Source organism: Oncorhynchus gorbuscha, linkage group LG21, assembly GCF_021184085.1.
Source record: "Oncorhynchus gorbuscha isolate QuinsamMale2020 ecotype Even-year linkage group LG21, OgorEven_v1.0, whole genome shotgun sequence".
Lineage (NCBI taxonomy): Eukaryota > Metazoa > Chordata > Actinopteri > Salmoniformes > Salmonidae > Oncorhynchus > Oncorhynchus gorbuscha.
This window is the reverse complement of record NC_060193.1, coordinates 42,629,063-42,646,161: the sequence shown is the minus strand read 5'-3', so window position 1 is coordinate 42,646,161 and position 17,099 is coordinate 42,629,063. Positions and strand designations below refer to the sequence as shown.

The 17,099-nt window shown below is 44.2% G+C and overlaps 1 protein-coding gene across 3 annotated transcripts in view; it reads right to left on the bottom strand.

The window, feature by feature from the left end:
• LOC124007709 (partitioning defective 3 homolog B-like) overlaps positions 1-17,099 on the bottom strand; it is a 171,153-nt gene that overhangs the window by 110,740 nt on the left and 43,314 nt on the right. The window contains exons 4-5 of one of the 3 annotated variants that reach the window (XM_046318418.1): positions 11,287-11,390; positions 1,929-2,023 (exon numbers count right to left, since the gene is read on the bottom strand). In XM_046318418.1, the coding sequence (XP_046174374.1) occupies positions 1,929-2,023; positions 11,287-11,390 (199 nt within the window). Of the gene's footprint in view, positions 1-1,928; positions 2,024-2,221; positions 2,481-11,286; positions 11,391-17,099 lie in introns of those variants that run through there. The other 2 variants (XM_046318419.1, XM_046318421.1) reach the window with 2 other exon arrangements.

Sequence of the window (17,099 nt, the reverse complement as noted above, 5' to 3'; positions counted from 1 at the left end):
GTGTGTGTGTGTGTGTGTGTGTGTGTGTGTGTGTGTGTGTGTGTGTGTGTGTGTGTGTGTGTGTGTGTGTGTGTGTGTGTGTGTGCGTGCGTGCGCGTGTGTGTGCGTGTGTGTGCGTGTGCGTGTGTGACCCTTGCGGAGGTTAAAAAGGACTGTGTGACAGAGACAGAGGAGTCCTCTCCTCAAATGATGCCAGCCATGCAGGTAATAAACCTGACCCATTCCACCCAGTGGTCCTTCTGTAGCTCAGTTGGTAGAGCATGGCGCTTGTAACGCCAGGGTAGTGGGTTCGATCCCCGGGACCACCCATACGTAGAATGTATGCACACATGACTGTAAGTCGCTTTGGATAAAAGCGTCTGCTAAATGGCATATATTATTATTATTATTAGATACAACAGGTAGTCAATTCTAACATATCCCCGGACTTCCCACAGTGACTGTCTTCTGTTCTGTCCTTTCTCAGAACAACCCCCCTTCACTAGTCATTATACTGCACACACTAATGACTACCATAATGATCCTCATACATTAGTCTTGTCCCTGAGCTCTACACACACGCATGCGCACACACACAAACACACACACACTTGTGCAAACTCCCACACGCACATGTGAAAACGCACACACATACAAACTGCGGTTTCCTCTGATCTCATCCACGGGACCTTTATCTCCATCAAAGCCGTGCTCTCGCAGTATCGGGCTGTGTTGTCCTTGTTCACCTCTGGTTGAAAGCCCCAGCTCATTGCTTTGGAGAGAAACTGGTGAACGAGGGACTCATTTATTCTACTTCCCCCTCTTCCTTTCTCCTCTGTCCTTTTTGTTTATGGGGAAGCTCATAGATAGAGTACACCTGCATCCCTGGGTCAGGAACACACACACACACACACCCCTTATCTGCAACACATTTACATTCATAAAATCAAACGCTGGCACAAACAAGCTCATCAGAGGAAGCCAGAGCTTGTTAGCGCCAGGCTATAATACATGCATGCTTACGTTCCTCTCCCTTTTTAGCATCCCGTGCATACACAAACAAACACATCCATTCCTCTGAGGTGGTGGAGGGAGGCAAAGCGGGAGAGAGGGGGGGATGAAAAGAGCGAGAGGAGAAAGAGATGGAACACCCACTCTTTACTGAGTAGTCATAGATCAGCTTTGGTCTGATGAATCTCCTTACTAACAAACTTGCTTTCCTTTTCTTTTGTCGCCATGTCAACGGCAAATCATTGGTGTTAAACGAAGCCAATTGCTGGCGTAGAATGCGTTTTCACTGCTAGTAAGCTAGGTGAGTTCTCTCCATTTACAAAGTAAAGCTCTTTAAACTCTGTACGCATAGAATCCATTCTTAAATTATAAGGAAAATACTGGAGCATACGGTCAAAATATTGGTCACGGTTTGTTGTATATCAGTTTAGGCTGTGCATCCTGGCTCCTGGGACTGTGACAACTACAGGGAGTGGAGACACACACACACACACAGTCAGTCACACACCACAGGGTGTCACATTACCACTGATAGACTGGGATATTATGGTCCCTTGGGGCACTAGCCATGGGCGGCACTGACAGACAGCAGAGGTTGCCATGGAGAGAGACACACCCCCCCCCAGAGTGAGAAGTCTCTGGTTGGCTCCTGGGCAGGAGTCAAAGGTATGGTGGACTAAAAACTCTCTCGCACACACGTGCACACACAAAGCAGTTTAATCTAGTCACGGGAGGAGAACAAAGAACGGAGGTATTTGTAATCCCTCTCAATATTGTCAGTCCAGCCCAGTCAAGCCCAGAGAGAGCGAGAGACAAGTAGTTGCAGATATGCAAACACATAAACATGCTTATGAAACAAACAAACCCTGTAAACATATCAACCCACGCACACATTTGAATATGTAGGTGTGTGTACACACACACACACACACACCTACCTGAGTGTGACCCGGCTCATCTTGGCTGTAGTGGGGATGTCAAGCCTCAATCGGTCTTTGGGTTCTCTTCTGTTGGTCAGTGCATGGCTGGCATCCTGTGTATACACACAAATGTGGACACACACACACACACACACACACACCACACACACACACACACACACACACACACACACACACACAGTTAGCCAAGTCTACTGTTGGTATCTCAGTCACTCGCTCTCCATTAGTCCACTAACAGGGAGAACAATCAAGTAACGAATCAAACAAGATGTTCAGTTGATGTCAACCACCTAGTCAAGGACCTTTAAGACAAGACAACGGCCAGAAGGACCTGGGTTCCAACCTCCTCCGTGAGTGTCCCTCTCTCCTCCGTCAACTATCGGTTCTTCTTTCTGATTTGCTCTCCTACCGTATCTCTCAGGAGAGAGAGGCTATTTTTAAGTCACGCATGCTAGCGCCACAACAACAGCCTCGGGGTGAAATGTAAAGGAAAGAGGAAAAGAATAAATAAAAAAAACAGGGCAATCAGACTGTTGACGGAAGAAAAATAAATTGAATGGGGGAAAAAGGCCAATACAAAAGGAGGGTCCCAATTACGTCCTTCTGCCTTGTCACTTTCATTGTGTCACCCCCCTCCTCCATTGTCTCAACCCCCTCGTAATGACACATACAGGGAGGCCTCCCACTTACCTCACCCCTCCCCCGATCCCTACACCCTTGGCCAGCCAGGACCCTCGGTCCAACCCCCGCTTCTCCTCCCCTTAAACACACACACACACACACACACTCACACACACACACACACACACACACACACACCACAACGACGCACATGATGCTCCGTGCACAGATAGACAAATGGTGACCCAGTTATTAGGCCGCTAAGCGGTTATCCACAATGGGCCACATGTTACCATGTCTCCATTGTTATTGTGCATCGCCCCTCTATTCCTCTATCTCATCCATTAAGAGCTCTGCTATATTCCACGGCCCAGGGGGAAATGGACAGAGAAACAGAGAAAGAAGGGGACAGGGCGAGTGAGAGAGGAGGGGGAGAGAGAGGACGACAGGCTAAGATTGGGTTTAACCCTTTACACTCGTGGGAATTGGTCTATATGTAAAAGGGGTACATTAAAATGGTTCTTACAGAAGAAATGTGCATAAGCATGGTAGCAATTGAAAGGGGACGTGTTGGAGAATATGGGAAAATGATTAGACCAAAGTCGAGGACACAACAGTTCACCGGACAAGCCTGAAACCAAACATTACACTGTTGGTTTTGTGCATTTTACATTGTGTACTTTTGATAACAAAATGTGAAAATACTCTGGATACATTCAGTAACATCATAAAGAATATTGTTGTAAGATTTGGGGTAGGTACAACATAAGACAACACATTCTGAAGGGTTTGAGAGAGAAGACTAACTGGTGTCTCCAAGTGGCCACACACACACACACCTCCAAAGTGTACACAGTTCCTAAGTTATTTCAATGCAGTTTTATGACTCAAAGAACAGTCAACAATACATATTGCTTATTTATTTTTAGCTCTCCTCGCTGTGCCGTTGAGGAACTAGAGCAAGTACATTTGTAGTTGTTTTGTTTGGAACAGAAATCCAGCATCCTCGCATATAACACAATTACTTTTGTTGTTTACACAATCCAAAAACAGACCATTTTATAATCACTATCTGGGTCAGGTGGGCATCATTTGAAAGCTTGTTCTATTGCCAACAAGCTAAGTTTTTTAAAAACTACCATCTTACAGTGTTTCACAAGGCAATTCAGAGAAACAGATCGTTATTTTAGTGCATTCAGGTGAGTGAATTTTCACAACAATAGACTAACACTGGTTCATTCTGTTCAGATCAAACCAGGGTATGACGGCATGTCATCTTGTAACTGTACATCAAACATTGTGATCATAAACGTTGACACATGAGTTTTCTGAAACGGCAATGTGAAATGCACATTTGGACTGTTTGGCTTGCTTGTATGCGGAATTTATTATAATTCTCAAGGTCTCATCTTTCGAAACACATCGAGGTTTCTTCAACTACAGCATTGCCCTCACTCAGACAACAAAACATTAGCAAAAGTTGCCCAATTAACGGGAAGGATGTAAGTAACTTCTTGTTGCTTGCGGTACTCAAATTCAGAACCATTGACCAAAATATCCAACTGCGTTATTAATTATCTCCCATGATTAGTATCAAATACATTCTAATGAAAACGCACTGAGGCTTGAATTTAATAAAAGTTAAAAATATAACAGTATGCTGCTGTGTTTTTTTATTTTCGTGTGACTTTTTTTTCCTCATGAGGCATTAAGTATTCTGTGGTCAAATACATGCCAACGTACATGACAAATGAGGTGTGTGTGTGTTTGTGTGGTTGTTGTCATGCGCATGAGAAATGAGGTGTGAGTGTGTTCTCTCTGGGAACGCTACTGTGATCTGCTACACGTCAGATGTGGTGAGAAATGGTGTGTGTGGGGCTGGGTGTACTTTCCTGTGACCCCTGACCCCTGTCATATCCATCAAAGACTTGCCCCTTACTCACAGCTGAAGCATTACCCCTCTAGGGAAGGGGTCACGACACACACACACACACACACACACACACAAAAACTGACGTGACCTCCTCTGTACAGTTCTCACTCAACATTACAAGGTATGAGCAGTAAAACCAAACCAAAACTGACGCCATTTAAATCTTTCACTACATTCACGTTCTTTGCTCCCCTTCTTTACATGCAGGGTAAAACATGTCAGCTTTAGTGTTTGGAGGTGATATATGGCCTACGTCCCAATACAGTGCTTATAGAAAGTCTACACCCCCTGGAACATTTTTCACATTCTGCTGCTTTAAAATGTCATCTGAAAAGGGATTCAATGACATTGTTTTCCTATAGATCTATACAACTTACTCCACATTTTCAAAGTGAAAGAAAGTTGTAGAAAATGTTCCAAATTAAGAGAGAACCTAAAAACTGAAATATCAGAATAGTCTCCACCCCCCAGAATTGAACTCCCCCCACTGTTGTGTTGTATTGGATTTGACCCAACCTTGTAGTTATTAATTTAGGTCAAAAAGCTAATTTATTTCCTTTGTTGTCGTGAAGATTTACATAACAGCCTTGTTGCAAACAGAATGGATTATTTGGAGTGGATTTTTTTACTTTTTAAAACTTTGTCACTATTTGTCTGTCTGGGTCTGTCTGACTTTGTCATACAGGCCAGTAAACTGGAATTAATGCAATGTTGTTGATCCCTTTGTGTTTTCAAGTATTGTGGTGGTGGCATCATGTTATGTGTATAATTGTCACCGGCAGGGACTGGGGAGTTTGTTAAGATCAAAAATAAATACGAAAGGATCAAAGAACAGATAAAAAAAGTGTATTTTTTTATTTACAATTATACACATTTTTTATATGCAAAAGACACACCAGAATGACCTTCCAAGAGGTGCTGAGTGTTCCTGAGTGGTCTAGACTCAGTCCTGACTTAAATCTGCTTAAAAATCAGAGACATGATTTGAATATTGCTGTCCATTAATGATTCCCAATCAAATTGAATAAGATTGAGCAATTTTGACAAAAACAATGGATATATGTTGCCCTAAGAGTAAAGTTGGTAGTGTCTTATTCCAAATGATTCACAGCTGAAATGGCTGCAACAAAGGTTCTTCAACCTTTATAATAACTGGGGGGGGGGTTCTAACAGCTGCACCACTGAGAGCACCCTGACCGGTTGCATCACCGCCTGGTATGGCAACTGTTCGCCATCTAACCGTAAGGCGCTACAGAGGGAAGTGCGAACGGCCCAGTACATCACTGGAGCCAAGGTTCCTTCCATCCAGAACCTATATACTCGGTGGTATCAGAGACTCCAGTCACCTATGTTATAGACTGTTTTCTCTGCTACCACACGGCAAGTGGTGCCGGAGTGCCAAGTCTAGGACCAAAAGGATCCTAAACAGCTTCTACCCCCAAGTCATTAGACTGCTGAACAATTCATAAAAATCGCACACTCCGCACACTATAATACCGCAATCTGTGCATCGTCCCAGAAACATCTACTGTATTATGGGACGAACTGGGATGTTTATCGCTGCACTGACCTTAATTACACAATCTTACTTTCACCATCCCCTCTTCAGAAAGAAAGAAAGGAAGGAAGGAAGGAAGGAAGGGAGGGAGGGAGGGAGGAAGGGAGGGAGGGAGGGAGGGAGGAAGGGAGGGAGGGAGGGAGGGAGGGAGGGAGGAAGGGAGGGAGGGAGGGAGGGAGGGAAGGGAGGGAGGGAGGGAGGGAGGGAGGGAGGGAGGGAGGGAGGAAGGAAGGAAGGAAGGAAGGAAGGGAGGAAGGGAGGGAGGGAGGGGGGGAGGGAGGGAGGGAGGGAGGGAGGGAGGGAGGGAGGGAGGGAGGGAGGAAGGGAGGGAGGGAGGGAGGGAGGGAGGGAGGGAGGAGGAAGGGAGGAAGGAAGGAAGGAAGGAAGGAAGGAAGGAGGAAGGGAGGAAGGAAGGGAGGAAGGAAGGGAGGAAGGAAGGGAGGAAGGAAGGGAGGAAGGAAGGGAGGAAGGAAGGAAGGAAGGAGGAAGGAAGGGAGGAAGGAAGGGAGGAAGGAAGGGAGGAAGGAAGGGAGGAAGGAAGGGAGGAAGGAAGGGAGGAAGGAAGGGAGGAAGGAAGGGAGGAAGGAAGGGAGGAAGGAAGGGAGGAAGGGAGGAAGGAAGGGAGGAAGGAAGGGAGGAAGGAAGGGAGGAAGGAAGGGAGGGAGTGACCTCTGGATTTCACATCCAATGAGTTTTGAGAAGGAGATGAGGAGAGATGATGTGAGGAGTATGCAATAGAGATCTTCCCAAGGAAAGAGAGTGAAGGAGAAGACGGGTGGGAGGGAAGGAAGGAGAGAGGGAAAGAGAGAGAGCTGGAAGAAAAGGAGGGAAGCCAAGGATGCAGTAGATGAGTTTGGAGGAGATGGTAGTGCATCGATCCTTGGGGGAAAAAAAGAGTCCGTCCCAAATGGCACCCTATTCCCTACATAGCGCACTACTTTTGACAAGGTCCCCCATAGGGCTCTGGCCAGAAGATGTGCACCATAGGAAATATGGTGCCATTTGGACTGCAGCCTCAATCTGGTTTAGGAGCATGACAGTAAGGGAGGTAGGGTTGCCACCAGATACAAGCTATTCCAACTGGTAAGGACGACAGCCGTGGTGTAGCCTATCTACATACTGTACCACATTGGTGTGAATCACACTGCTGCCCTCTATTAGCTATTTGCGCTTTACAGATCTTGATTGCTGTGGATGGCTGTTCAAATGTTTGTGTACTTTAACCCAATCATGGTTGAATTTAAAAGTTTAAGCTGCCTATCAATCGCTGTTTTTGCAACCAGTGGACAGCCAGTGAAAAATGTGCTATTGCAACAGCTGCATGGTGCGGATCCCAGCTGATGGAATACATGTCAGAGGGAGTTCCTCCCTTATAAACTATCAAGTTGGTTGTTGATCATTGCTAGACAACCATTTAGGCCTTGCCATAGAATTTCATGCCAATTTAAGTCAAAACTGTAACTTGGCCACTTAGGAACATTTAATGTATTATTGGTAAGCAAGGGTACATTTGGCATTGTGTTTCAGGTTGTCCTGGTGAAAGGTGATTTTGTCTCCCAGTCTCTGTTGGAAAGTAGACTGAACCCGTTTTTCCTCTACGATTGTGCCTGTGCTTAGCTCTATTCCCTAGATTTTTTTTTGTAAAAGAAACTCCCTAGTCCTCGCTGACGACAAGCATACCCAATAACATGATGCAGCCATTCATTTATTCGCCACATTTTACTTTACTGCCATATTGCAAACAGGATACATGTTGTGGAATATTTGTATTTTGTACAGGCTTCCATCTTTTCACTCATTTAGGATTTACTCCACAATACCAACCGATCACAGCCATTAAACTAAAAAAGTCACCATTGGCATGCATAATGGTGAAATCCCTGAGTGGTTTCCTTCCTCTCCATCAACTGAGTTATGAAGGTCACCTGTATCTTTTGGTGTATTGATACACCATCCATAGTGTAATTAATAACTTCACCATGCTCAAAAGGATATCGAATGTCTACTTTATTTGACCCATCTACCAATAGGTTGGTGCCCCTCTTTGTGAGGCATTGGAAAACCCCCCCTGGTCTTTGTGGTTGAATCTGTGTTTGAAATTCACTGCTCGACTGAGGGACCTTTCAGATAATTGTATGTGTGGGGTACAGAGATGGGGTAGTCAAATCTAAAATCATGTTAAAACACTATTATTGCACACAGTGGGTCCATACAACTCACTACGTGACTTGTTAAGCAAATCTTTACTTCTGCATTTATTTAGGCTTGTCATAACAAAAGGGGTTGGATACTTATTTTTTATTAATTAGTAAACATTTCCACGTCTAAAACATAATTCCACTTTTACATGATGAGATCTTGTGTGTAGACCAGTGACACAAAATGTCAATTTAATCCATTTTAAATTCAGGCTGTAACAAAGCAAGTGGGAAATGAGAAAGCATTCACACCCCTTGACAAGGCAATGTAAGTCATTTTGGGGTTATTGAAGATCAAGGGGTATTAAATTAATTGCAATGACTGGAATTCTGATAGACTTTGGTTTTTAATGTAAATATATAGTTCAATCATATTATTATCTATAGTTAAAAGCAATGGGTTAGAAGAAGCCAACATAACCAACCCATAATGTAAAATGCAACATCAATTTATGGCCAGCTATCTAACTCTAAACATTGATTTACCTTGCAATAGATCTGGTTTAATTGGTAATATTCAATTTTGTCTTCTTCTAATGCCTCTTAAGGGGAGAAGTAATCTACAAGTAACTGAAAATAGTAATATCCCGTAACTGAGATTGGGTCATCCAAAAGTTACAGTACCGATTACAATTTGGGATGGGTAACTAGTAACTGTAACTGATTACATTTAGAAAGTAACCTACCCAACCCTGCACACATGAGCCAAAACACTCTGGCCCCACTCAACCTGTCTCTCCAAAACCACCGCTGAAGAGAAAAGACAGTGGAGGGCTTCCTTAACGGTTCCCTATTTTCAAAAGGAGAGAGTTCTTGAAATGCTGAACCCTTTCAAACTCCTGCCTCTGGGTCTGTATTTGGGGGAGGGGGAGGGCAGTCCCTCTCTCCCATCCATCAGAAAGAGAGAGTGACTCAAATATTATGCAAAAACCCCATCCCATCATGCAGGAGCCAGGAGAAGGACAGACAAATAACATGTGATTTGATTTTGAGAGGGGGCGGCATCCCTTTCTCTCTCTATCCATGATTGTGTCCCAATTATCTCATCTTCATCCCAAAGTGTTCTCTTGTTCACATCCCTTCACTGATTTGAAAGGAAATGACCGGTATAAGAAAGCCCATGCCTCCACCAGTCCAATGCTGTTATTACTATTGGTACGCAACATATAGGTTTTACAGGGCAGAGGCCAGTTACACATGTACCTTCATTTACACCAATGTAAAATGTGTGGGGGAAAAAACCATTGGGAAGCACTGTCTCAGAGGAAAATGGGCAAAATTAAATAAAATCACACAAGCCACGTCCCATGATCACACAGAGACATATTTTATGAGTGTGCTGTGAGACCAAAGACAAAAATAACCCTGTGGTGGTGGTGGGGGGGGGGGGGGGGGGACTTGCTGGTGAGGTCTCACAGAGGGCCGCAGGTGCTGCTAGCCTTGAGGATTAAGAACAACCTCAGAGAGAGGAAATTACTGAGACCACAGGGCTGTTCGGAGGAAAGGAGGTCGGGAGGGAGAAAAGGATGGGCAGAATGAGCTAGAGGGCGCAATGAGGAGGGAGAGGGTGTGCTAGAGAAGGAGAGCCAAAAAGGAGGGAGGGAGGGAGAAGGGCGGGGGGGCATGGAGGAGTTACAGGTAGCAATAGCCTGCAGACTAGGAGGAGAGGATGTGAATACAATAGGTGATACAGGGAGCGTTCCCAAACAGGGGAAGAGAGGGTGACGGGTAAAGACAATGGAGAGACACAGACGTTTCAAGCCAGACAGATCATACTTCCATGCCCCGGTCACGGACTGTTTGGGAGGCTGAGGGAACAAGTGTGTGTGTGTGTGTGTGTGTGTGTGTGTGTGTGTGTGTGTGTGTGTGTGTGTGTGTGTGTGTGTGTGTGTGTGTGTGTGTGTGTGTGTGTGTGTGTACGCGCTCGGCAGAGCCTCTTATAAGGAGTGACTGTAGGAGGCTGCTTTCTGAAGAGGGGACAGGTGTGAGGTAAAGATAGGGGTAAGAGTACAACTGCATGTCCTCCAACGCAGGGACAGGGCAACATTGTGATTTGTCTGGGTTACAGGACGTCAGTTGTCAGGTGGTGGAAACATAGTCAAGTCTCAAACAGAGAGAATAAATAAACTAACCTCTAGACCAGGTGTGTTTAAATCCACTGTGGAAGGAAGATAAAGAAATCTACCAGCCACTCAGATTTTTTACCAGCCAAAATACTGTTTTTGGCATAATTACATATTTTAAAAAAAGATGAGAATGCTTACCAATATTTATAAAACAAGAAGTGAATTAATAGTTCAAAATGTGGTATATTGCTCAATTTAATTTCATATTCTTGTAACCAAAATATCACAGAGGAAAAAAATGTTCAGCTGACCCTTTAAGATTACTTTGGTAAGAGGGCCACTCAAGTCATCACTTGTGCCTGTGAGAATCTCACTAGTAGAGGCTGACCACGTCTCTTTTTGCGAGCAGTGGAAGCAAAATCAAAACATTGAAAAACAACCATGTGAACAAAACAAAAGTAAATTGCCAAGAAACGCGAGGACAAAGTCTCACTTTAGGGTAAATTAGACCAGCTTTTATGCCTGTGCGCATTGCTTCAAAAACCAACTTTCAGCACTTCACTCACAGGCAGTATTGCTGTGCGAGGTGGGATACCTATAACGGCAGGAGTCAGATTTCTTTGTGCATTACTAGATATTAAAACAAAAACGGTAGAAATTCATTCCTAAATTAAATTATAGGCCCTGCAGGAGGTCCAAATTACTGCTGGTTTCGGTTGTACCTGATAATTAATTGCACCCACCTGGTTTCCCAGGTCTAAATCAGACCCCAACCAGTTCCCTTTTTTTTCTTCAAATCAGTGGAACTGTCTTTGAGGTACAGATTTGAATTTGTGGCCACTAGACTCCAACCACATCTCTGGACACAAACGGACTCATGGACTTTTTTGTTTTGTTTGTCTTTGTGTTACATTTTCTAGGGTTGCTGTATTTACCTCAGCTGAGCACAGGTTGTACTTTAAGACAAAGTCTTTCTCACCGTTTCGGCTGGTCTGGCATTGAGGTCATCAGGGGGAGGCGCCACAATCTCCAGTGGCGGAGCCAGGGCAGAGTCACTGCTGCTCCTCACCAGTAGAGGGGTGTCTGGAAAAGACAGACAGAGAGGAGGTGAATGTTTCCCATCAATGCATATGTGAGCCTCATGCAGTAGTACTCGGATTGTGTTTGTGTAAACCAATCTACGCCTGGTATTAAGTTAGGCACTGTTTTCCCAATTAAAGCTCCAACAACACAAATCCCCTGTAAATCTGCCCAAGATTTCAAATCGTCCAGATACCTGGTGACTGTTTGAAATCGTAGCGTGAGTTTTCAAAGAGTCCTAGAGAGGATGAAATAAGTACTGGAGGGACAGAGGGCGGGAGGGAGGGAGAGCCCCCATCCCTCCTTAAATGGAAAGTACATCCCACCCATGCCTTGCAATCTAGCCCACATCCCCTTACGCAATCAAGACAATTACACCACATGAAACGGCTTGGGGTACCAGAGAGGTACACTGACCTACAGGGGAGGAATAACATTTTGACTCTATTTTTAAAAGCGGCATCAGAGCCAGACCTCAAATAGGCCCGAGACTGTACAGGCAAACTCCCAAATGGCACCCTATTCCCTATATAGTACACTACTATACAGGGCACAGGGTGGGCCCCTGGTCATATGTAGTGCCCTACATAGGGAATAGGTTACCATCATGTGAAATCACATCTAAGAGCTTGTAGGGGCAGCTGAGCTTTTTATACAACTGTAACCTAAAGAGGGTTGGTTCGAAAACAGTTCATGGGAGAAGTGTTACAGCTCCTTAGGCCTTGCTATGTTTGGGCCATGATGGAAGCTCCGTCCCGGTGGTAGCGGCTGTCCTCTACAGAGGATGTCTGACCAGGACAACCGCTCCTTGCTCTAGTGTTGACCCACCCGGGCTGCTGACCACGTCAGGAAAGCAAGTCACACTCAACCATACTGGCTGCCTGACAGAGGGCAGACAACCTCAGACCAGACCTACCAGGAGGTGCTCTCTACTCAAGTAAACACACACACACACAAAAATAAAGGAATCCAGAAATACATCCACCTCAACGACCACTTTCCAAACCCCTACAGTGCCATGCTCCTATAATAGGTCTACCATCTGGAAGCCCATTTTTCCAAGGATGTACATAGAAACAGACACCTTAGAATAGTGTCCCGAATGTTTAACCCAACACTGCTGCTGTTATGGGATGATGTATTGTCTGTCTGTGGTAAAGCTCTGTGTTTAATCCTCTCTATGTCACTTGGATCTGTGTCCCATTTGTCTTACTGTCACAGCCTTTGTCTGTTACTCTGTACATGTGTCTGTGTGTCTGTGTGTGTGTGTCTTTCTCTCTCCCTCTCAATTACTCTAGGTTCCATGACTGATGCTTAAATTAACTAAACATTATATATATTTTTTAAATACTTCAGAATGTCTCAAAGTGTCTCATGACATCTAGATGCTGAGACCAGGCAACAACTCTAGGTACACCCCAAACCCAGATTTCCATTTGTACACTTAGGGTAGATTTAAAAAGGGTTCTGTATATAGAAGCAGTATCCTAGTAAAACCTTAATGGATGGGCTGTACAACCAATATTGGCCCAGTCTCTCTTACTGGTGGACCTACCTGCATGATATCTCAATATAATTTAAACACAAACTAAAACACATATGAATTAACACTTTACGGGTCTCTCACACACACACACACACACACACACACACACACACACACACACACACACACACACACACACACACACACACACACACACACACACACGTAAGTAAGAGCACAGATACACACAGCTGGATATTTTCTATTAGTATTTCATTTAACCAGGCAAGTCAGTGAAGAACAAATTCTTATTACAATAACAGCCTACCCCGGCCAAACGCTAACCCGGACATCACTGGGCCAATTGTGCGCACCCCCTATGGGACTCCCAATCACGGCCGGTTGCGATACAGCCTGGAATCAAACCAGGGTCTGTAGTGACGCCTCTAGCATGGCGATGCAGTGCCTTAGAATAGTACACAACACAGAACGGAACATCCAGGTTAAGGTTCAGAGGCCCAAGCTCGCGAACAAGAATGTTCCAAGTTCAGACAGAAGGGGGAATCAGATCGCTAAGAGTCATACTTTTGATTTATATTTTCATTTGTTGCACTACTAGCACTGCCTGTTGATGTTAAGGTGCTAGCTATAATAGCTGGATGATATTAACATATTCGGTTTTTATTTTATTTCATCTGGGCGCTTACGTCACCTACTAACACCCTGGTACTACCCGTAGCTCCCGTTCTCCTCAGTCCGTGAAACACAAAGAGAAATGTATGTGTGGCTGATTACTCCTGTGTCGAAGTCCATCATGTTAAATTAAGCACACAAATACATGGAGATGTGAGAGAGGATATGCTTTTTACTTTTCTTCATGCTCCTCTATAAAAACAACTTGTCAGATGGTGCATTTAAGAATGACGTGTTCCTGTCCTGACTTTTCATAATACCATTGCCGGTATGGTTATATTGTCTAAGAATTACAATTATAAAGTCTTTGTATTGAAATTTGCTCATTATTTTATTCTATACATTATTGCTTCAGCTATAAAATGTGATTGTGTGGGTCCGTGAAAACAGAAAGAACAACTTGTCGGATGGTGCATTGAATACTGATGTTTTCCTAAACTGACTTTTCATAATACCATTTGCAGATCGACATAAAATGGCAAAAAGACAGCAATGGTGTCGCTCTTCATTTCTTGGTTCTGCTGCGGCGCATATAAAAGACCGGTACAATGAGGCCAATGGTGATTTTAAAACAGTTAAGAGTTTAATGGTTGTGAGAGGAGAAAACGGAGGACGGATCAACATCATTTAGGTTGACATAATGGAGTAACTTCAATGGCAGACTGAAAAGAAGAGAGCCTGTTCAGAATACAAATATTCCAAACCAAGCATCCTGTTTGTAACAAGGCACTTAAGTCATACTGGGGAAAAAGGGTTGTTTGTGGCAAATTCAACACAACACATCACTGAGTACCACTCCTCATATCTTCAAGCATGTGGTGGCTGCATCATGTTATGGGTTTGGTTGTCATCGGCAAGGGCTGTTTTTTTTTTTGGGGGGGGGGGATAAAAAGAAACGGAATACTGGGAGATTACTTCTAATTTCAGCAGGGCATTAACCTAATTAACCTTGAATGTTCATGAGTGGCCGAGTTACAGTTGGACTCATATTGGCTTGAAAATCTATGGTAAGACTTGAAAATGGCTGTCTTGCAAAGATCAACAATCGACTTGACAGAGTTTGATGAACATTAAAAAGAGTAATGGGTAAATATTGTACAATCCAGGCAAAGCTCTTAAGAGACTTATCCATAAAGACAAACAGCTGAGATCGTCGGCAAAGGCGCTTCTACAAAGTATTGACTCAGCGGTGTGAATACTTATGAAAACAGGGTTATTTCTGCATTTCATTTTTAATAAATTGGCAAAAAAACATGTTTTCACATTGTCGTTATGGGGTATAACGTGTAGATGGGTGAGTAAAAAAAAAAAAAAGTTTAATTCTGAATTCAGGCTGTAACACAACATGTGAATTAAGTCCAGGGGTATGAATTCTTTCTGAAGGCACAGTATCAAAATCGGCAAGTGAGGATCATGATAACATCGTATCAAGAGGTCCCTGGCAATTGCCAGACTTACCAAATACCAGCCCAGTCATGAAAAGTACCAATGCTTTGGTTATGTGAAGAGGCTGAGTACACATAATTAGGGCCAAGTTTTTCCTCACCTGACTTGACCAGGAAAAACTCTGATCACCAAGATAGAGGTTAACTACAGATCAGTTAAATGTCTCTCTTCAATGCTCCCACTTTAAGAGGCAAATCCTAAACACACACTTTTAAGTAGAATTCTCAGAGGTCCCGCCCCACACAGATAAACGTCTTCGACCTCTGACCCTAGGCGCAGACGTGCATGGGAGATCATGGCCCAGAAGAGGAGGGCAGTAGATTGTTTAGTCTTCTCTGTCTTTGTCACAATGTTTAGTTTAATGATAATCCATTGAGGAGTATGTATCCTAAATGGACAGCAAATTAAGTTTGCAATCTGTAACAGAAAAATAATATCGGAAATAAAACTTGCTCTTCAAAATGGCTAAACTAGGGGACAGCCACAAATGAAATAACCATTCCCATTTGGCTGCATGCAGTCGTGTGTGTGTGTGTGTGCCCAGAGTGATCTTGTCTCGTCAGATCAATAGAATCCTCCTGCCCAGGGTGCTCGTGGGACGCAGTGATAAGGACCCTCTCGCCGACAGGAGTATGTGTGTGTGTGTCGACGGGAGTGTGCAGACACCAGTGTGTGCTCAGTGCAGTACAGCGATCGATGCAGGTCTAATCATCCAACTGGGGCTCTGGTGGGGCTCAATCACACTGTTAAAACAACCAAGTTCCAATCCTGTCCTCTACCTGCTCGACACCGCTATAGCACATCCACACACAGCTGTCAAATTGTACCATTAAAAACAGTGTAATGACTGGGGCCGGGCGGATTTCCTCACCACAGAGCCTAGCGAAGGAACTACTGCTGTCTGCCGCTATCTTGCTTTCCAATCAAGGTACATGAATTGAGGAGCAAACTGAAGTGAAAAACATACTCACCATTGGGAAAAAACTATGACCAGATAAACTCCACTCAGGCACATAAGGACATCATGATCGATCATAACACAAGGACACTGAACAAAAACGCTGAACAAAAATGGACGCTGAACAAAAACATAAATTAAACATGGGACCAACACTTTACATGTTGCATGAGCTGAAACAAAAAGACCCCAGAAATGTTTCCGTACGCACGAAAAGCTTATTACTCTCAAATTCTGGGCACAAATGTGTTTATATCCCTGTTAGTGATCATATCTCCATTGCCAAGATAATCCCATCCACCTGACAGGTGTGGCATATCAAGAAGCTGATTAAACAGCATGATCATTACACAGGGGCACCTTGAACTGGGGGAAAATGAAAGGCCACTCTAAAATGTGCAGTTTTGTCACACAGCACAATGCCACAGATGTCTCATGTTTTGAAGGAGCGTGACGCTGGGAGGGCTGTCGTTCTACAGGCTCCTAATCAACTGTGCTATTTTCTTCTTCTTTTTGCATGGTTTGTAACTCATTTTGTACATAATGTTGCAGCTACCGACTCTTATGACCGAAAAAAAGCATCTGGACATCAGAACAGCGATTACTCACCTCGAACTGGACGGTTTTTCTTTAAATGAATGAGTCAGGACAACAACCTCTTGCTCAATGTGAGCAAGACAAAGGAGCTGATCGTAGACTATAGGAAAAGGAGGGCCAAACAGGCCCCTCATTGACATCGACGGGACTGAAGTGGAGCAGGTTGAGAGCTTCAAGATCCTTTGGTGTCCACATCACCAAGACAGTCATGAAGAGGGCACAACAAAACCTTTCCCCCCTCAGGAGACTGAAAAAAAATTGTCATGGGTCCCCAGACCCTCAAAAGGTTCTACAGCTGCACCATCCAGAGAATCCTGACCAGTTGCAGCACTGCCTGGTATGGCAACTGCTCAGCACCTGACTGTAAGGCACTACAGAGGGTAGTGCGTATGGCACTGTACATCACTGGGGGCCAAGCTTCATGCAATCCAGGACCTATATACTAGGCGGTCTCAGAGAAAGGCCCCCAAAAAATTGTCCAAGGCTCCAGTCACCCAAATCATAGACTGTCCTCTCTGCTACCGCATGGCAA